At 40.6% G+C, this 19,447-nt stretch overlaps 1 protein-coding gene across 10 annotated transcripts in view; it reads right to left on the minus strand.

Annotated features, from left to right (window-relative positions):
- Tenm3 (teneurin transmembrane protein 3) overlaps positions 1–19,447 on the minus strand; it is a 727,726-nt gene that overhangs the window by 82,660 nt on the left and 625,619 nt on the right. For 5 of the 10 annotated variants that reach the window (XM_028854524.2, XM_028854518.2, XM_028854521.2 and 2 more), the window contains 2 exons: positions 1,797–1,823; positions 240–260 (listed from right to left, as the gene is read on the minus strand). The exons of 3 other annotated variants lie outside the window; for them this stretch is intronic. In XM_028854524.2, coding sequence (XP_028710357.1) covers positions 240–260; positions 1,797–1,823 — 48 coding nt within the window. The remainder of the gene's footprint in view (positions 1–239; positions 261–1,796; positions 1,824–19,447) is intronic. 2 more of the 10 variants (XM_028854517.2, XM_028854519.2) reach the window with 2 other exon arrangements.

Genomic DNA, 19,447 nt, shown 5'->3' on the forward strand with positions numbered 1-19,447 from the left:
GTCTATTCTAACAAACATCAGGGGTCAGGCTGCATACGGATGGGACAGGACCGACAGGATTTCCAACTGAATGTAAGAGCTGTGCATATCTGATTACTTAGGACGGACAAAATGAAATACCATAAGGACCACAATCAAACATTGATAGACTGAACAAAAACACGGTAGTGGCGTGCTTCAAGACAGATAGCGAAGAGTGATATTTTGTGACAATCTCCCTAAGGCTTTTATGCTGTTACCTTTGTATCCTATCTTGTCTGCTTTTATGGGCAAGAAGGGAAAATTTGGGAAATAATTAATTTAATATAATCCAAAATCGAAAATTGTTTCAGTCTAACATAATTTTTTTTTTTTCCCCAAGAAACCAAATTTTGTCACTTCCTACCGATGGCACCTGGCATGCTGCCAACATGATCTACTTATGAAAGATGACGCTCAGGTGGTTCTGAAGTCCCTGTGTATGAGTGTGACATGGTACTGACAGACAGCAAGGGTTAAATGCTCTAAACTCCTGCAATGACCTGGCTAGTAGTCAAGTCTCTTTGGCTAACTAGTAATCATTGGGTGCAAAATACATGTAATAAAATACTTGCTCCAGCAACTGGAGTTCGTTACATAGCTCCTTATCGGGAAGATGCCCCACTTGTTTTGGACGTAAGATTTATGGAGCAACCTGGTGTAAGATGTGTCAGTCCATATGCAAATGATTATTCACGTGTTGGTCTCCGGTGAGGAACTGGAGAAGGAAATAGCTCAAAGAGACGTTCTGTTTCTTAAGCTCTTACAATTACAGTCAACAGGAAGACGTCTGTTTTGACAACCTAACAACATTGTATGTAGGGATACCATCAGGCCAGGATGAGATGAATCGTGCTGCTCATTTTGTTTCCAGACAGTTACCGTCTGTAACGATGGGTTATTCAATATATAGAAGGTAGGTGTTCCTTACAGATGTGTTTGTGTGTGGTCTGTATAGAAATAGAAGTATTGAATTGCCCCCCTGCCAATGGGCCGCAGTTGCGACCTGCACACGGAATTATGATAGGAAAGCCTGGATATTGCCATGAATATTTTCATATTCTAATGGAAAGCACAAACAAGGGAAAGAAAATAGGTATTCTGAGGAGGAAGGGAGAGGGGCTTTCTCTGCGGACAACACTCTTCCACCCATGTCTACGGCAACTGAAGACCCGAGAATCTGCTGTCTTTTGCTGAGCAGCATTTATCAGTTCTGATGCCACAGCGGGCACGAGATTTTTGTAGTTTGATAAGAATATATATTACCAAACATAAATTATGGTATCACATATATATTCTGACACGTTTAGAACAAGCCAAAGAAGTTTCCATTTGAGGCTAAATGAGATCTCTCTCTCTCTCTCAACATATGTTAGCCAGAATGTTCTTTAGAGTGACAATTCTTATTCTGTGATAAGAGCATTTATGATTCTTTAATTTATAATTTAAAAGCTCGTTAGCTGAATTACTAACAATAGATTTTGAAGCAAAATAAAACAAAAAACAGCAAATGTACTGTAATCTTCAGTTTTGGTTTTAGTGAAAAACTATTGTTTTAAATAGGAATGAAATCTGTGAGAACCCCAAAATTATAAAAATGAGACACAGACAATTTAAGTCTCCATACTTTAAACCTGAGGCATTTCACATTATGTAAGCCCAAGTTATAATTTACGAGACTATGCATGAAAAAGTCTACTGTTACACCTAGCGCATTCTGATACACAGCTCTATAGTTATTTATGCAGATACGTCAACAAAGAGTAGGTATACAGTACCTTTAACTATCTTATCCAAATAGTGAGCTTGGGAAATTAAAAAAGGAAAAAAAGAACAGACAGACATTTCAGAAGTGTCACATGGGACAAGGAAATTTTCAGAATTCACATGCAAATTGAGTTAACTGCAGCTGACATAGAACTCACATCACATGACAGAGATGCACTTTGAATCTTCTAAAAATGCACTAGGGTCAGTTTTAGTCAATGTGGTCATGACGCCAGGGACTATGCTTTAGAGGTCAGTCTGGGGGATGCTGACCATTTCCTGCACAGGCTCTTTGGATAACACACGCACTTTCATTCTTGTTAACGATTCCCACTAAGTAGAGCCCATGGACTCGGGTCTTTATGACTACAGAATTTTGGAGAGTTATTGCTATGAGATCTACAGTAATCCAAGTTTAATAGTTAATAAATAAATAAGCAACAAGGAAATAAAAGAAACTAAGAACCATCAGACAAATACTTCCATTTTACTTGGAAAAAGCATACAAAGCCCAGAGGCGCCTCCAGTAGCCCTTGGCTCCACGCCAGATGGACAAGCTGTACCACATATGCAGTCCATTAGGGCACAGGAGTGGTCTCAGACACTTTTCATCTCAAGAACCATCTTGCAATAGGTTCTGTTTTTCTCAACAGGTTTACAGGACCAGCTGGACCAAGCCTGTGTCTCGGGCCATCCTTGTACCATTTATCTTCCCGAGACACAGCCTCTCTCCCTTCACTCATGATAGAGACCTAATATATTCTTAATAAGCCTCAAATCTTCTTGCTTTGTCAAAATTCATACATCTTTAATGATCTAAAATTGCTTTTCAGAGATGCTTATGTTGATTATTTTTCATTACTGATATATGCAAGTGGCAGCGGTACTCTTAAAAGAGTGATTTAAATTGCAACTTTCACATGAGACACTCAGGCCTGCTGCCTGTGTCATGTGGGTAAACAAACCCATAAGTGGTTTTGACACATCTGTACCGTGTATATAAAAAGATTCTTTGCTTTGCCACAGGATTCCATTAGAGGCTTCTGAATTGCCTTTAAAAATAAGAACGTTTATGGCTAATTGACAATACATTACAAGGGAAATTAAGGTGAACGAAGAAATGGCATTGGGTTCTACTCTGCAATCGTGACTTAGTAAGCATAATTCATCTCTTAAGCATGAAAAGAGAAACGTATTACTGCATCAGGACACTGACACAAATTTTTAATCATTCCTTCTAAGTATTGTGTAATCTGCAAGAGTTCTTTCTGTAATGGCTCATTTGACGATCTGCACATAATCATAATGATATTAATAATCTAGAGTTTTCAATTCAGGCAGGGTAGCATTTCCAAGGGAATTCTCCATTTACAAAAATTAGTTCCACTGATGACAGTTGGTGAGTATATCCTGTGTTTTTCTATCAGATCTGCTTGAGTTAATGCACCCAAGATAAAGAAGAGAGCTAAACTCTGATCTAGGTTAGTAGCTTCAAGAGGGACTGAATTTTTTCTGGTCGGTCCGTCCTGTTAATTTAGCAAACAGAGTCAATTATGCAAAGCACTGGATTGATTTCCAGTAAAGGTAGGGTCATCATTGGGTCAGGAATACCAGAAGAGGGGCTGCAATCAGAAAATACATTTAAAATACACAGAAATCATAATTAGCCCAACACTTTAAATATTAGAAATACTTAATGCAGCATTCACGAGATACTAAAAATCAGCTATAAAAATATTGGTACTGAGGATAAGATACCAAGATTGATCATTTTCATATCATAAGGAGCATATTACATATCATAAAGAATCACTGTGATAGCCTGAAACTAAGAAAAACAATAAGCTACATTTTACTTTGAAGAGGGAAATTTCTGATAATACCTCAAAAGCTTGATTCTAAATAATGAAGAAGTTGAATGGAAATGTGGATACATGAGGTTAAAATAATTACGAAAATAATCGCAACATTAAAGACATCATTATAGAAGCCGGTACAGGAAATAAGCAGCATGTTGTAAGAAGCCATTAGGAATAATAATCGTAAAAACAACACAGAATAGTTAAAAATTAATATACCTAACAGTTGCTGAGATGCACATTAAGTTACAGAAAAATTACTTTGAAAGTGAATGTTTTAATTTAATGTTAAAAAAAAAAACCCAACTACATCTACTAAGTTTTAAAGTTCTTTTTACTGAATGGAACTTTCTTATAGGTGGGACCTTGTGATTAAAAAACAGCTATTATTATGTTCTCTTCATGAAACACTTTCCTTGGCATTCAGAGTATTTATTTTTTAAGCGAATCCATGTAGAACACAGGGAGAGAATTTCCACATTTCTTGTAGGGTGATAATTCTTAAAACTTATTTTGGGTTTCATATCTGAGAGAACTAGTGACAGATGGATTCTGAAAACCACACATGCTATGAATACAAGTGGTCAAGACAATTCCAGATTTTTCTATGAGTGGTCAAGACAATTCCAGATTTTTCTAGGAGCTCTGCTTCTGAATGCCTTGTAGATTAGGAATACTTGGCAGGTATATTAATGGTTCCCACATAGCTGCCTCTGACCCAGGTCGATCTTTAAGCTTAGGCCAGTTTCAGAATGACTTTAGAACACATATGGGGTGCTCTGGTCCAAGCCTTGCTTCCTGAATGCGATAAAAAGGCTATTAGATTAAGGACTTTATATTATTCATTTATTTAGTCTTCCTCGCCAGCTTTTCTCAGAGGAGAGAAAGAGAAACAATGTGGGCTGCCAGACTCTACACAAAGCTAAGGTCACGATGCACAGTCCCCATTGTCCTGGGGATTCAGAACTGATTTCTTTTCCCAGTAGGAAGCACTGCTGAAGGGGAATCAGAAGTACAGGGCAAGCTTTTTTTTTTTTAAACCAAACAACATGTATCTGTACCAAAGCACCACCTTCTTTTAGATGCCTTCTCCATGGCTCCTGGGAGTCATGGGAAGTGGGTGTATGAGTTAGCTTTACGTTGCTATGACAAAAATGCCGGTCAGAAACAACTGAAAGGACTGGATGGTTCATTTTAGCTGTCTTTTAGAGGTGCTAGTCCAACAAGGAAGGGAGGGTGTGGAGGAGCAGAGCTGTTTATATCATGGATGACCAGGAAGCAGAGAAAGGGGAATATGGACACTCAGCTACCTTTTCCTTTTTTTTTTAAAAAAAAAAAATCCATTCAAGTTCCCAGTCCATGTTGGTGCCATTCAGGGCAGACATGCCCCTCCCCCCCCCTTAGTCCTCCCTGGAAATCCCCACAGTCCTATGCGGAGGTGTCCCTCAATCTCCCAGTGACTCAAAGTCCAGCCAAGTTGCCAGTGAACGCTAACTGTCACAGAAGGTCTACTTTAAATGTCAGGATGCACATGTCTTTGAAAGGTTGTGCCAAATTCTTGGTTTACCTGTCTCTCTCTCAACGTATATCCAGATGCACAGTCACCCCTAGGACACAGGAAATGGAGCTACGGTGCAGGTCTCAAGTCTATGAAGGAGAGGTTCCCTAGTCTACTTGCTGGTGGGCAAAGCCTGGGAATCCTTGGGCGTGAAAGATGTGGCTCATCAAACTCTTCTAATCACGTAACCATGTCAACAAGCTTTCAATATCAACAAAGCAAAGGGCTGCCCCAGCATCCTTTGCACGCACTTCTTTTGGTGTTCTTTTAAAGGAGAATTCTTTCTCCTTTTAAGCCTTCTCATTGTGTCGGGAGAGAGACACACAGAGGTAAACCTCAAGAATAACGTTCTCTTATCCCCCCGTGTAGTAGTGAGCCTGGGCTCTAAGACCCTTTGAAGGGTACCTGTTCACAGGTTACAATTAAGTCCTAACATGCTGAGTAGGAAGGTACAGCACCGCTTTGCCAGTTCAGCTAAGGAGTGTCATGAAAATATACAGCTTCAATGAATTTTATAGATGTAGATATGTGACTTAATGTAGACATATTCCCCACTAGAATTGAGGGTAATCAATGTATTCTTGTTGCCTGGTCCATATGGCTTTAACATGTGTTATAGGACGTGGTTAAATACACTTCTTATGAAGGCTTTGGTATCTTCTATGAAGAAGCTATCCGTTGGGAAAGAAGAGAAAGCGGACATTACCCCCTCTACAAATCTTTCCTTGCTCTGTTACTCATATGTGTCTCGCTCTCACCCTAATCCACCTGCTCACACGTAGCAGTGTTCACAGTAACTGCCGTTTACTGACTGTTAATTCTAGGTGGAAACTATACTAAGCATTTACAATACATTAGCTGATGCATTTTCACCCTCCTTGGGGTTAAGAGGTAGCACTGTTATCTTTCCCACTTTAGGGACAAAGAGACTGAAGCACAGGACTGGAATGACTTGTCTAGGATCAAATCGCTGGCAACCAGCAAAGGCAAAACCCCAGTCAGGTAACTGAACAGCCCACGTTTTTCCTAATCGAGTGACATTTACGGCTCAGAGGACCCGGAAATGGTGGACCTGTGCGAGGCAGAGAATATGCATCATCTGCTCTGGGATTGGTCAAGGGATGTGCTTGAATGAAAACATCTGACAAAGAGGAAATCATTAGTTGAGCATTGCGGATGAAAGGAAGCTAGACTGAAGGCAAGCTAACTTGAACTATTAAACCGTCGACATCCTGGTGTACGTGAGAGGACCTTACGGCCCTCTGATAAGAACTGCTGTGACATGCGGTCTGGGAAGCCAGTAGGCAAGCAGGCAAAAATGCACACGCAATAAAAGGGATGAAAACAAGAGGTAAAAGCAAGCCAGAACAGAGGCAGTTCAGTTGACCTATAAACGCTGCACCAGGAGGACCTGCTTAGCCACACATCCAAAGAAAGCTGTTCACTTCAAAACGAGGTCAGAGGAGTGCACATGCCTTCTTTGGGGGGAAATGTGGATGTCTGAAAGTCTACTTGGAATGATATCAATTCCAAATTTGCTTTCCTGTCACCATCACACCAGTTCTCAGAAACACGGAGAAGGAACAAAGGCAGCCATGTTGGAAACATGTGTATTTGGTAGCTCATGGTGTGTGTGTGTGTGTGTGTGTGTGTGTGTGTGTGTGTGTGGTTGTGGACAGAAAAGTGTCTGTGTGTGCGTAGCTGCCGATGTGTGTGGTTAGGAATGATTTCCACCATTACTGCCGTCAACAGTGTGCCTGGCTGAACCCTATTAAACAGCACAGTATTTTCATGGGACTGCTGAATTGACTCTCAGGTTTAAGTTAGACATAAGCAAATAATAGAGGATCAAGAATTCTGGAAATATTTCTCTCTTTAATTACAACCGTCAAATCTTAGGGCCCTCTCTTCGGAAGAGGACAATTCGGTCAGCTGAGTGCATGATAAAACAAGGACGCCTTCCTTCACTGTGGCTAGAACGGCAAAGTCCTTGGAGTGGAGGACGGAGTTTGTATTTAGCATTGTGTGCTTCATAATTTCTCTAACATGGATTTTAAAAAATGATTCACATTAGTATCTCATTAAAGTTGTAAGTAAGTATCATTCTTAGATTATTCATGTACCAGCCCTACTAGGGTGACAGAGAAGCGACCGTCTGCAAATAAGTACATATTAAATCCATTTATTCCAATCAGCAACCGTTTAAATCAGCATGCAGGCTGCATACCCATTGAGTTGATGTTCCTTAATTGGTACTCAGTGCACTGTTTTATTACTGATTACCGCACCATAAAGGATTATGATACCGACATAATTTTAAACACCATAAAACAATTTTATATTCTTAAAGAGTTTACTTAGGTCCATTAAAATATGCTTTAAAAAAAATAACAGAATTCTTATTCTAAGATTATGGGAAAGAATTTAAAATATTCTACCCCGTCTAGGAAAGCCAATGAATTTGAATTTCAACATCTAGTAAGTGTGAGATGGTGTCATATAAAGAAAAATAGCTTGTATGTCTATGTGCGTCAGTGTGCTTTCTTAGAGACCACTCACTCTCTAAAACTGGCACTCTTAGGAAGACCTGCTTCGAATATCTTGGGAAGTTTGGATATTGTATTCATTCCTCCCCCATCTGTGGGTTGGTTTTTTTTTTTTTTTTTAAGTTTGGAAATTTGATGCATGAATTTTCTGGATGAATTTACCGCTTCTTACATTACCTACCCAGGTAAAAGCCCAGGCTTGGGTTTGGAATGTTATTTAAAAACAAGGCATTCCCGAAGAGTGAAATGAGACGCTTCCGGATCTACACTGGACTAGAAGGATTCGGATGACTGAGAAAAGGGGCTTTGAGATCAGCGGCGTCTTCGTGAGGTCAGCTCGACTGGAAAGGCACCACTGAGCTCCAGGACCTCACATGGGACGACAGTATTTGGTAGTTTAGAATCACGTGCCTGACTGAGGACTGCGTATTTACGCTGGTGGTAACAGAGGGACTCTCAGAACGCCGGCGCAGATGCACCGATGCCGGCATATGCAGAACTTGTCCAAAGAGAAGCCTATGGTCTGGCACACACCGCATCGAGCTTTCTCACCGTCTTTTGCATATGGCAGGATTTCTTCCACTGGACCCAATACAGAAACATGTTATCAACACATGTCTCCTCTGGTCCTTGAGTTTACTGAATGACATGGGGAAAACACACCTTAGGGCTGTGTGGATTCAAGCGGGAAAGGACAGGCATATTTTAGTATTCTGATATGGGGCTGAAACTGTCCAGAGGGCACTGCTAACGTTTATAAAAACATTACAGGGGCTGAGGGTGTAGCTCAGTATAGAGCACATGGGAAGGATGTACAAGGTTCATTACACCCTGGGTTCAATTCACAGGACACTCTCAAAAATACTGTACAGATGGCTGGAGAGCTTGTTCAGTGGTTGAGCCCATGCTTACCATGTCATATGCATGCACACTATACATCTTTATGCCAATAATTAGATACTGGAGATGTTGAAACGCTGAACAGAAGAAAGTACAGTAATGATCTACTGACCTGCTCAGAATAGATCGTGTGTTACCCAGAATCATTACTTCACTAGTCTTTGTCTATTTGGGAAATTCAATACTTAAGAAAAAATTGGGGCTGGAGATGTAGCTCAGCTGCTAGAGCGCTTCCTCAGATGCATGACGTCCAGGGTTCAATCCCCAGTATTACATAAACCGGGCATGACGGTGAGTGCCCGCACCCCAGCATTCAGGTGGAGACAGAAGCCATCTCCTGCCAGGGGAGGGGAAGGAGGTTCAAAGTCATATTCTGTCATTTACAGAGTTTGAGGCCATCCTAGGTGACACGAAATCCAGCCTCACTGAATCAGTAAGTAATATTAAAAAATTAAAAAGAAAAATTTGTAATTATTAATTAGGTAAGTAAATAACAGTGGGTCTTTCTTATGTCAGTTTTCTTTTTATCTAGGATAACACTGATTAAAAAAAAAAAAAAAAAAACCAAACTGTCCTCTTCACTCATCCAAGATAAACTTTAACTTATTCATGAAAATGTGGAATAAACATATAACCCCCTTAAAAGATGACTCAACAAGGAGACCATTTGCCTGTATCTGAGATGAGCAAATACACACGGGCACACACACAGGAACTTTGTATGCCTCCCCCACTCCCCATGAGCGGATACTAGCGACAGATCTAATCTATCAATTTTATACAAGGAAACTGTTCAGTGGCCAGTCTCTATATAAAGTATTCAGCCTAATAATTTCAGGTGACATAAACATTGGATATAAACTTAGATTTTGCAAGAAGATACATATGCTTTTCAATAAGTAGTTTCTAACTTCTTTAAATCCTTTCCAATATAAATTAATGTTCTTTAAACTATTTTTCTTTTTGCAATTGTTATTTTTATTTGACAAACTTTAAATTCTGTTAAGAGATAGAGTTTAAATCTTCTTAAAATTTTTTTAAACTTTTCTGAAAAATAATTCATAAAAACATGGCATTTTCTTACGGAGCCAACCACCATCACCATCCCTTCATCTGTTTCTATGGCAATTCAGATTTTTTATGACAAATAGTTATTAGCTTATTTCAGGAAAAGAAATAATTCTACAAAAAACCCAAACATGCATGAACAACTGAAAACGATTTCAGTTCAGGTAGTCTAGGCTAGTACTTCAGCCATGAGCTCGGGAATGGCTTATGGATTTGAAATATGGTTATCTTGTTTGCTCGCGGTACGAACTCACAGAAAAGGTCCACAGATGAAGGTCTCTGAACTGTGCTTTCCTGAAGGAATGCCCACCTTAACAGCTTTACACATAATATAGTGAGTCTAGGAAAAACACTTTTCATTATTTCTCAGCCCATGGTATATACTCAACAGATTCCAGGCATTATTAATTCATCTCATTCATAGTTTATATTTGAAAAACCCACACTCATGAGAGAACTTATTTTAAGAAACCAGAAAAAAGGGGAAAGTTTGATGTTAAGCAAATGAACTCAGGGCTACTAGTGATTTGTTTTACATACTGTATTACATGTGCTCTGGTTTATGAATGCCAGGATGGGCCCCTCATACTCCAGCTCAATATATATTCCTTTGGTAGGAACGTTCGCTATATGAATGAGTTTCTTCACTGAGGCGGGGGGTCACAATTCCATTGTTTTGTGTGTGTGTGTGTGTGTGTGTGTGTGTGTGTGTAAAGAAAAGTTTTCTTCTCCCTTGTCATTCAAATACTTCTGTTGTCTTAGCTATAAGATATTAATTTGTGATTTAGCATTTTGGATAAAATCCCATTACTACTTCACTAGCAATTTCATTTCAGGCAGGTTAATTAACATTTTGTAAATGAGTTTGAGTGTTCACATAAGTATCCAAATAATCTACTTAGAAGTCTACTTTACTTCTGCAGAACTCTATGGAAACCATAGTCTTTAAGTTCCCTCCTTTACATGTGTGGCTCTCTCCATAGACTGAGTTTGCTGGGAATTTTTCATGCTATTTTCACTGTGAAATGTACTGAGCAGATGGAATATACATTGTTAACTTTTATAGCAGACTGCTATAAATTTAAATTTGTGTCTCACCATTTTGGAATAAAGGAAGTCCACCCTCAGCCAAGACAAGCTTTTCAGCTGTGTGGGTGACACGTGTATGTGAACTTGCATATCTAGACTTCCACTGTGTGACTTGGGTCACAACTCAAAGGACACCAGATTGGAGTCCCGGAAAGAGGTAAAGTAGATGAAATTACCACATAGATTGTTTTCTTTTTACATATGATGGCAGCTATATGATGCTATTTTCCTTCCCGGGTACCAATGTATAGGGAGTGGCTGGCGCATGATTTAACCACTACTGGGCACTCATCTTACAAGTCAAGAGCTGGACTGAATGTGAGATGCACTATTTTATACCTCATTGTTCATGCGGGGACTAATGAATGAGTACCTGCTGTCATTAATTCACAATTAGATCACTTATGTTTAACCACATGCTTTCTATGCACGCATATATAAATATTAATTTTGGATAGAAAGGGAATCATTCGGCACCATAACAATTAAACAGCTGTAACCTGTCTCATGTGCTAACTGATGGAGCTGCAGGCGAGCTCCATAAGCAGATGGCTTTACCCACCCATGTTTAATGTTAAAGACTTTTTTTTTTTTTTTAAAAAAGAGGTGTTGACAAATCAGAACAAGTAGGCATAGTTTTAATGCAAATCGGTCAATTTGCAATGTAGATTGCCCTAAAAAACTAATTTGGTGTATAGGAAAAAATTAAGCTCGGTTGTTAAAGGAAGACATTATATCACATTTGGAGATAGTAGGTTCCCCACCAACATAATTATTTACTAATTTCATTCAACCAACAGAGTTTAATGGAAAAGCATCTGGCAATGTATTCATATTTAAGGACCTCCTTTGCTCCTTAATTTACCCAAGGCACATGCCTGTTAAATCCCAGAAATGATAGCCATATTTCAGACACTTGTTTTCCAGTTTCATTAAAGAGGCACTCAAACAGGAGAGGGTCACTGACCCTCTCATGAAGAACCATAGGAAAAAAATTGGCTTCAGTAGCACCATTATCTGTGAACACAGTAGATACGCAAGGGGGGGGGGCGCTGCTCTTGTATGAACTATCAGTCTAGGCAAACGCGTCTTGTGAAACTGGTCCCCATGACCTGTCCAAAGGAACATATGTCCCATGCACACTTCAATTTGCAGTAGATAGTGCAAGGTAGAGACCCCCAACTGCCGACGTGCAGAGAAGAAGAGGCTGTGGAATGCTCAGTCATAAATGGGATGTATATGCCTTCCTCCTTCCTCCCAAGGCTCAGAGATCATTGTGGGAAAGGGGACAGAAAGAGCTTAAGAGTCAGACATGGTGGATGACGGCAAAGGAGCCGTCTTCTGGACACAGCAGGACGCACACTGGGTCACAATGGTTGTGACAGCATGCACAAGGCCAGGGCGAGCTTAAGCCAGACCAAACCCCAGCATGGAGGTGGGAGCTGAGCACGAAGTCTCACCCCGGAGCTATAGGCAACTGCTGGCTGCTGGGAGAGAGAAGGACAGTCTACTCCAAGGGTGAAGGCCCTGGTAAGCTGACCACACTCCAGCAGAAGAACACACGTCGAAGAATATTTGGGCAGCACAAATCGGTCTTGATGAGTTAAGAGAATGGACACAAATCTGGGTGGTTAGGGAAGTGGGGTTGAATACTATTAAAACATGAAACTCTCAAAAAACTGATAAACTTAAAACATTTATATAGATGAAAAGTAAAAAGCAGACAAGAAAAACAGGCAGGTAAGAAGGAAACCTTTTTTATGATAAGAAGAGGCTGCTGTCAACGGATTCACGAAATGATGAAGAGAAATTCTGCCATTGAAAGAACACGTCTCAACAGGGAGTAAGCAGATGTTTGTAATTGTGGGCTTAATTCTTTCACCTTTACAATAAAGTGAATCAAAATTTACTCTTGTGTTGTGTGTGTATGGTGAGTGTGCATGTGATCGATCTAGCTATTTAGTGAGTGTGCATGTGAACTATCTATCTATCTATCTATCTATCTATCTATCTATCTATCTATCTATCTATCTATCTATGAGGTAAGGGATCCCACTAAACCTTGTGGACACTGACTTGCTAGAGTGTCTGGCCAGCAAAACCCAGGCATCCTTCTGTCTCTGCTTCCTGGTGCTGGGATTAGAGGAGCATTAACCACGCTGAGTTTTTTACATGGGTGCTGGGGATTTGAACCCAGGACCTCATGCTTTCGAAACAAGCACTTTACTCAATGACCAATCTTCCCAGATCCCCAACCTCACTTTTTATTGACTTTCTTAGGATAGTGTCAATCTCAGTGTATAAGAAAACCACTTAAAATTCCTATTAGTACCCCCTCAGCTGCCTGGCACTTTAAGTTACCTGGGTAGGGTTTTGGGAAGATGTAGCAACTTCATAGCCTTTCCCTTCCTGGCTCATACCCTGAATTAGCTGAAAACAATTTTGCATCTGGTTTTATTCCCAAATGCCAGAGATCTCAACTTTTCAACAAAAAGGCTTCTGATGAGCTTGGCAAAAACTGAAGAGAATATTTTCATTTTTATTTCTTGTTCAATCGTATGTCCAGCCAATTGAGTTTTAAAACTGCCCAGATGCTAAGTTTTGGTGGCAATTAAGATCTTAAATGATCCTGGAAAGACACATATCAACGAGGCACTCCAAACTGGAAAAGATATTCCAGTGTGTTAGCACAGGACCAAATGGTAAGTTTTTAGTAAGACAATATGATACAAAACTCATATGACTCATATGATTCAGAGTCAGGACTCAAGAAATGTTATCCCAAAGTAAGACGCTTTTGTGTGTTGCGTGCTTTGAACTGGGGGTGAACAAGATCTCTAGGACCTCCCGTTTACTTGTCTTCCCTTATGGGGGGAGGAAGGGAATGCCTCTGAAGTTGCTTGATCTACCTAAGGTAACTTTCTTCTGGAGTAGTGGCACGTCCCGGATGCCACACACATCTTCCTAAACTAAGTTTATTTTCAGGAAAAAGAGACCACAGGCCTGACACCTGCCCAGAGAGGCTCCATCACAACCGCCATTTTAGGAAGAATTACCGCAGACACTGTATCTGCATTTCTTCTATGTACCCCCCTCCCCCCATTCCTATGGCCTGCACCCCTTGGGCGCCTCCAGGCCCCAAATCTGTCATGTTGTCACTTTCTCCCACATCTCTAAGTCCCAATGTCTTTCTGCAGCTGTTTATGCTTGAACTGACCCTTGACTTTTCGTACTATGTGTGACTACCATGCACTTGAACAGCAAGAAATTTATATCTTATTTTCCTGTTAAATCTACTGTTAGTTTGTTTCTATTACAGAACTGAATTTTCCTGTTAATCTGCCTCTTGGCATCTTATTTCTATTATAGTCTTGAATTATTAAGTCTGCAGGGGGTGGGATGGAAGCTCTCTTCTCACCTCCATCAGATAACATCTTTCAAAAAACACATAACAAAAAAAAATTGACTTAAGATGAGAATGTGATTTAAGGAAAAATGGAAATCTTAGACATGGATATATTTGTATTTAAGAAGCCTGGTATATAACATGCTGATTTAAGTTAATGGATTAAAACAATTTTTTAACAAAAATTTCAATTTTAGACAGGGTTTCCCTGTGAAGCATTGGCTGTCTTCGAACTCAGGTATCCACCTGCCTCTGCCTCCTAAGTGCTGGGATCAAAGGTGTGCGCCACCACTTCCAGATAAAACAATTTCTTGAGGGCTGGGAATACAGCTTGGGACAGAGCAGATACAGAAGCTACATGGCATGTGTTAAATCTTGAGTTCAAACTCTGGCAGCATCCACCCTCAAATCCTTGGTGATTATGGTTTATAAGTTGTTTCCTCCAATACATAGTACACCCACACAGTGAGTTATTCGAGTCCTATCTAAAACTAGCTAGGAAACCATGAAGTTTCTGGTGGGAAATAAATATATGACAGTAAGAAAAGAAGGAATAAAGTTTTCAGATCTAAGAAATGAGGCATATTTCATAAAATCTAAGTGATCATAAAGCAACATGAATCACTGGCATTTTCTTCTGTACTGCTCCCAGAATAATCTCAGGGGCTTTAACCCTCTAATTTATCTGAAAGCTCATGTTTCTAAAGTCAGGATGCCTTCCAGTAAGTTGGGTAGGAAAAGCTTAACATAGGCACCAATTTAAGATTCTAACAGAGGAGTTCTAACAGAGGAGGTAGACTTCAGAGGAATCTGAACACAACTTCTCAGCACAAGATAGAATTTGTTTATCATACCAGGGCTAGGAAAGTAGGTGAGAAAGATTTCTTTGAAAGATCCCAAAGGTTTCATCCTTACAGGCAATGTGTAAATCACCCACATGGGAAATGCATGTTAATACCAGACATGATCACTCACAAGACAATCACTGACGTTCACAACTGACTTTTAGATATTCTAAACATTGTTCCTTTCCTAAAGCAAGGGACACATTGACAGTTCCCTAAGTAATACACCCGCCAGGAAGGCACTACATGAAGCAATACACCTCTCGGCCATACTGCTACCTTTTGACGGATGTTCTCATGCCCATGACAGCGCTACCTCCTTAGACATCACAGCATCAAGGGTGGGACAGAAAACAGCGAGCCTGGAGCCTGGGCTGAAGACACGGGGACCCTAACAGCCACGGCTGACTATGCTCACATTGCACCCCATCCTTAGGGGTAAGGAAATGGGTACCCAAAGAAAAAAGCTCTCCTCCTGAACGCAGAACACCTGTCAAGACAGCCCATTGGATGATGCTTTTACCAACTCTACAGCAAACTGGGTGCCAAGGCAAACGGAAATTCTAATCTAAGCCTTTTTGAGGATTCCAATGATAAGAGATGTCATGTAATGATTTGCTACTTTACATAGACCTTACATCATCATACATACATCACACATAGGAAGTCTATGAGGACGCAGAAAGGCAGAAGAGGATACCGCGTGGTAACACATATCACAAAAACTTCATAGAAGGCTGCGGATGGATTACAACGCTGTTGTTTTACAGGTATGGATTTTAAAAGCAGAAATCCAGTGACTCAAAGGCTTTGACATGCAGCATTGGAGCCTGAACCACGACAGAAACACAGAGTCCAGCTGAAGCAAGTTTCACCAGAACCACGAAATCAGCTGTTAGCCAGACTACTTTCTCAGTCGTCAAGTTATAGACCATTAAGTGAAAGACACCGGCAGCAAACACTGCTCCGCCACTGTTTGCAACCTCGGCTACCGCCACCTTGAAACCACACCTTCATATCCTTTGGTGATGAAATCAGTACTGCAAAAAACAAACCAAAAAACAAACTAAAAACCAAACTCATACCAAGGAAGAATTCACATGGGAGGGAGAAGAACCATTCGAAGGCCAAATAAACCACATCAAAATAGACAGCTCCGATTGCATAGACAACCCAGCCACGCAGCATCCCTTCCTTTCTCCTCAGAGGTGAAACAGGTGGGGTGGTTAAACACAAACACCTCCGATGCACCTTTTAGAGAACCCAGCGCTGCCATCCTAATCCAAGAGGGCATCTATCTCTTAGAGAGCCCAGAGAAAGCAGGTTTTCACGTGGGGAAGAAAGTGAAATATTTTCATTTGAGAAAATATCAATTCTGAAGGTACTATGGAGGATCCAGTTGTGTATATAACATTCACTGAGTAAGTTAGGACTCAAATGAGAAAGAGAATATTGGAGAGGCCCCAAATGAACACTCAGGCTATCTCAACAGAAGAAATCAGTCATCAGAAAAACCAGACTGGTTTCCAGAAAACGGATGACGCCCTGTGCGCTCAGAAAGGGGGCTTGCCTCCCTTCCCCGGGGAACCAGTATCCCCTCCTCACATCATCCTTTTTATCGACTTAGCGTGACTGAGACTGAAGAGTAGGACACTCCTCACCAAGCTCTCAGGCCGTACACTTCATGGAAGTGTTTTCAGCTGTCCGACTTTCTACTGCCCAGAGGGCTTAGGAGAATTTCCTTCCAAAGAACTCCGTACCTAACGCTCCATGATGAGCCATCCTGCACCACGGAGGGCAGATCACTGAGCCAGCATTGGCTTTACTTTCAGGGTGCCGGGAAGGGAAGGGATTAGTTCTTGTATCCAGGAGGCATGCCTGTTTCTCAGAGGAATGGGCAGAGATGAGGGGATGGTGCTGGGAGGAAGCATTAGCCTCAGCCACTTTGCCATTAACATCAGCCCAGAGGATCCAGCAACAGTGGTGATGCTAATGAGACTCCATGTGGTGCTCACTCTTCACCAGGACTGTGCCCACTGTGGTTTTAATCCACACAATCCTCTCAGCAACTCCAGGACGAAGTATTTTCTTTTCCACTTTATGGCTGGGGAAACAGAGGCAAGGAGACCTCTGTACCTTCCCATCATGCCACAGATAGCACACGATACAGCGGGGACCAGGGTAGACATAGGTTTTTTTTTGAGGGGGAGGGGGTTGAAACTTTTATAACTTGGGAGGTGACCCTCTTTAAGAAAGACAACATCAAGGTAGATGAAGTGCTGTATCCAAGCCAAGAGTTATTTGGAACAAGAAACATCACCACAAAGTCGAAAAATTTTAAGATGATGAATAGCACAAGGGCCAGAAAGGGAACGTAATGTTTACTGAATGCCTGCCATGTCGCTAACAGCCATTTTCTCTATTATTATGGGATAACACTCACTTTGCCTCCTTAACATGACAATGATTTTGTAATATTTCTATACAGTTGAGAAAGATAATTTCATCTTCACTCAATGTGAAGTATAGCATGGTTTTCATTATTGATTAGATTATCATTAGAAAAGTTTCACTTGGCTCCAAAATTTGCTCCTGATAGTATCTTGTACATTTTTAGCACTATGTACAGACTCTGGGACTTTTTATTGTGTGATAAGTTGGTCTGACATACTGTAAATTGATGCACTTGTGAACCTGCTTTACGTCTTCCTTGAAGAGTGTTTTTACTTTTTTTTTTTTTTTTTTTTTTGGTTATCTTTGCTGATGTCAGCACGTCACGTCATATAAACAGGAAACCCTGTTCGAATGGGCTCATATGATTGAGGGACATACTGGACTTCCCAGCACATGTGACCTCACCATTGACGGACTCATTATTAAAGACAAATTTCATGATAAAATTCTCAAAAGAGAATCACTTATATAAAAACATTACAACAGGCACAAAATTATATAAGTTCTATTACCCAACATGTTTTTTTTTTTTTTAAAGACAAGTTTCTCTGTGTATCCCTGCCTGTTACTGTACAGACCAGGTTGGCCTTGAACTCTCAGAAATCTGCCTGCCTCTGCCTTCTGAAGGCTGGGATTAAAGGCATGTGCCACCACACCAGGCTATCCAATATATTCTTTTTTTTTTTTTTTTTTTTTTTTTTTTTTTTTCGACAGGTTTCTCTGTGTGCTTTGCGCTTTCTGGACTCACTTGTATCCAGGCTGGCTCGAACTCACAGACATCACCTGGCTCTGCCTTCCGAGTGCTGGGATTAAAGGCGTGCGCCACCATCGCCCGGCTATCCAATATATTCTTAATCGGGGAAAATTACTTGAAGGGATTTACATATGTGAGATGATAAGAATTCTCTTTGCATGCATGCCAAGCCTTATTTTTCCTCCAACATTTATTTCTGTCTGCCACAGGCTCCTCAGGGCACGACGTATCTTCATACACTCTCTGACCCCGACAGTATACCGCTCTAGGTACATCAGTGGATGGCATATTTAGAATATTTTCGAATCTCAATATTTAGAAAATATTTAGAATATTTTTCAGTAACAACCACAGACAGAAATAATTTCCTACCCTATAAATACATCTCATCCCATCTAAACTCGCTGTATCTCCTTCCTAGCTCATTTTTTTCCTTAGTGGAGTTGTCAGAGGGTCCACAGGTATTCTAGTGCTGCTGTGCACAAGGAAATACAGGAGAGAGAGAGAGAGAGAAGAGAGAGAGAGAGAGAGAGAGACAGAGACAGAGAGAGGGAGGAGGGAGAGGGAGGAGAGAGAGAGAGACAGAGAGAGAGGAGGGAGGGGAGAGGGAGGGAGGGAAGGAAGGGACGTGAGTAATTTGTAAACGACATAGCAACACACAGCTGTATGATGTCATGGCCCCTTTTGGGATCTTATAGAGGTCAGTACGAGTGAGACCCTGAACTTAAGCCACAGCAGCTTTACAGTAAAGCTGGCTTGGTCTAAGACTCAGGCAGCCTGGCATGACCCTTCTCCCATCCGCTACTTCCTTGACCAACAGGAAATGGCTTCTGTGGCAGGGATCCACAGACGTGTGGTAGTAACTCAACCCACTTGTTTTGGGGGTGCGACAGGATGATACAAATAGCATTTGAAAAAGAATACTTTAAAAATTCCATGCAGTCTTACTCTATTAATTCCAAAGTTGGGGCAACATTACAAAAAAAAAAAATTAGAGTTACAAAGCTACTAAATTTGTAATGTAAACAAAGCACTAATGAGTTCTTATTTTCAAAACTGTCACTTAGTCTTTTCATTTGACCAAAAAAAAAAAAAAAAAAAAAACAAACAAACAAAAAAAAAAAAAAAAAAAAAAACATTGCTCTGACCCTATTGTCTGAGATAAGAATCGGGACAGCAACCT

This window comes from Peromyscus leucopus, chromosome 17, assembly GCF_004664715.2.
Source record: "Peromyscus leucopus breed LL Stock chromosome 17, UCI_PerLeu_2.1, whole genome shotgun sequence".
Lineage (NCBI taxonomy): Eukaryota > Metazoa > Chordata > Mammalia > Rodentia > Cricetidae > Peromyscus > Peromyscus leucopus.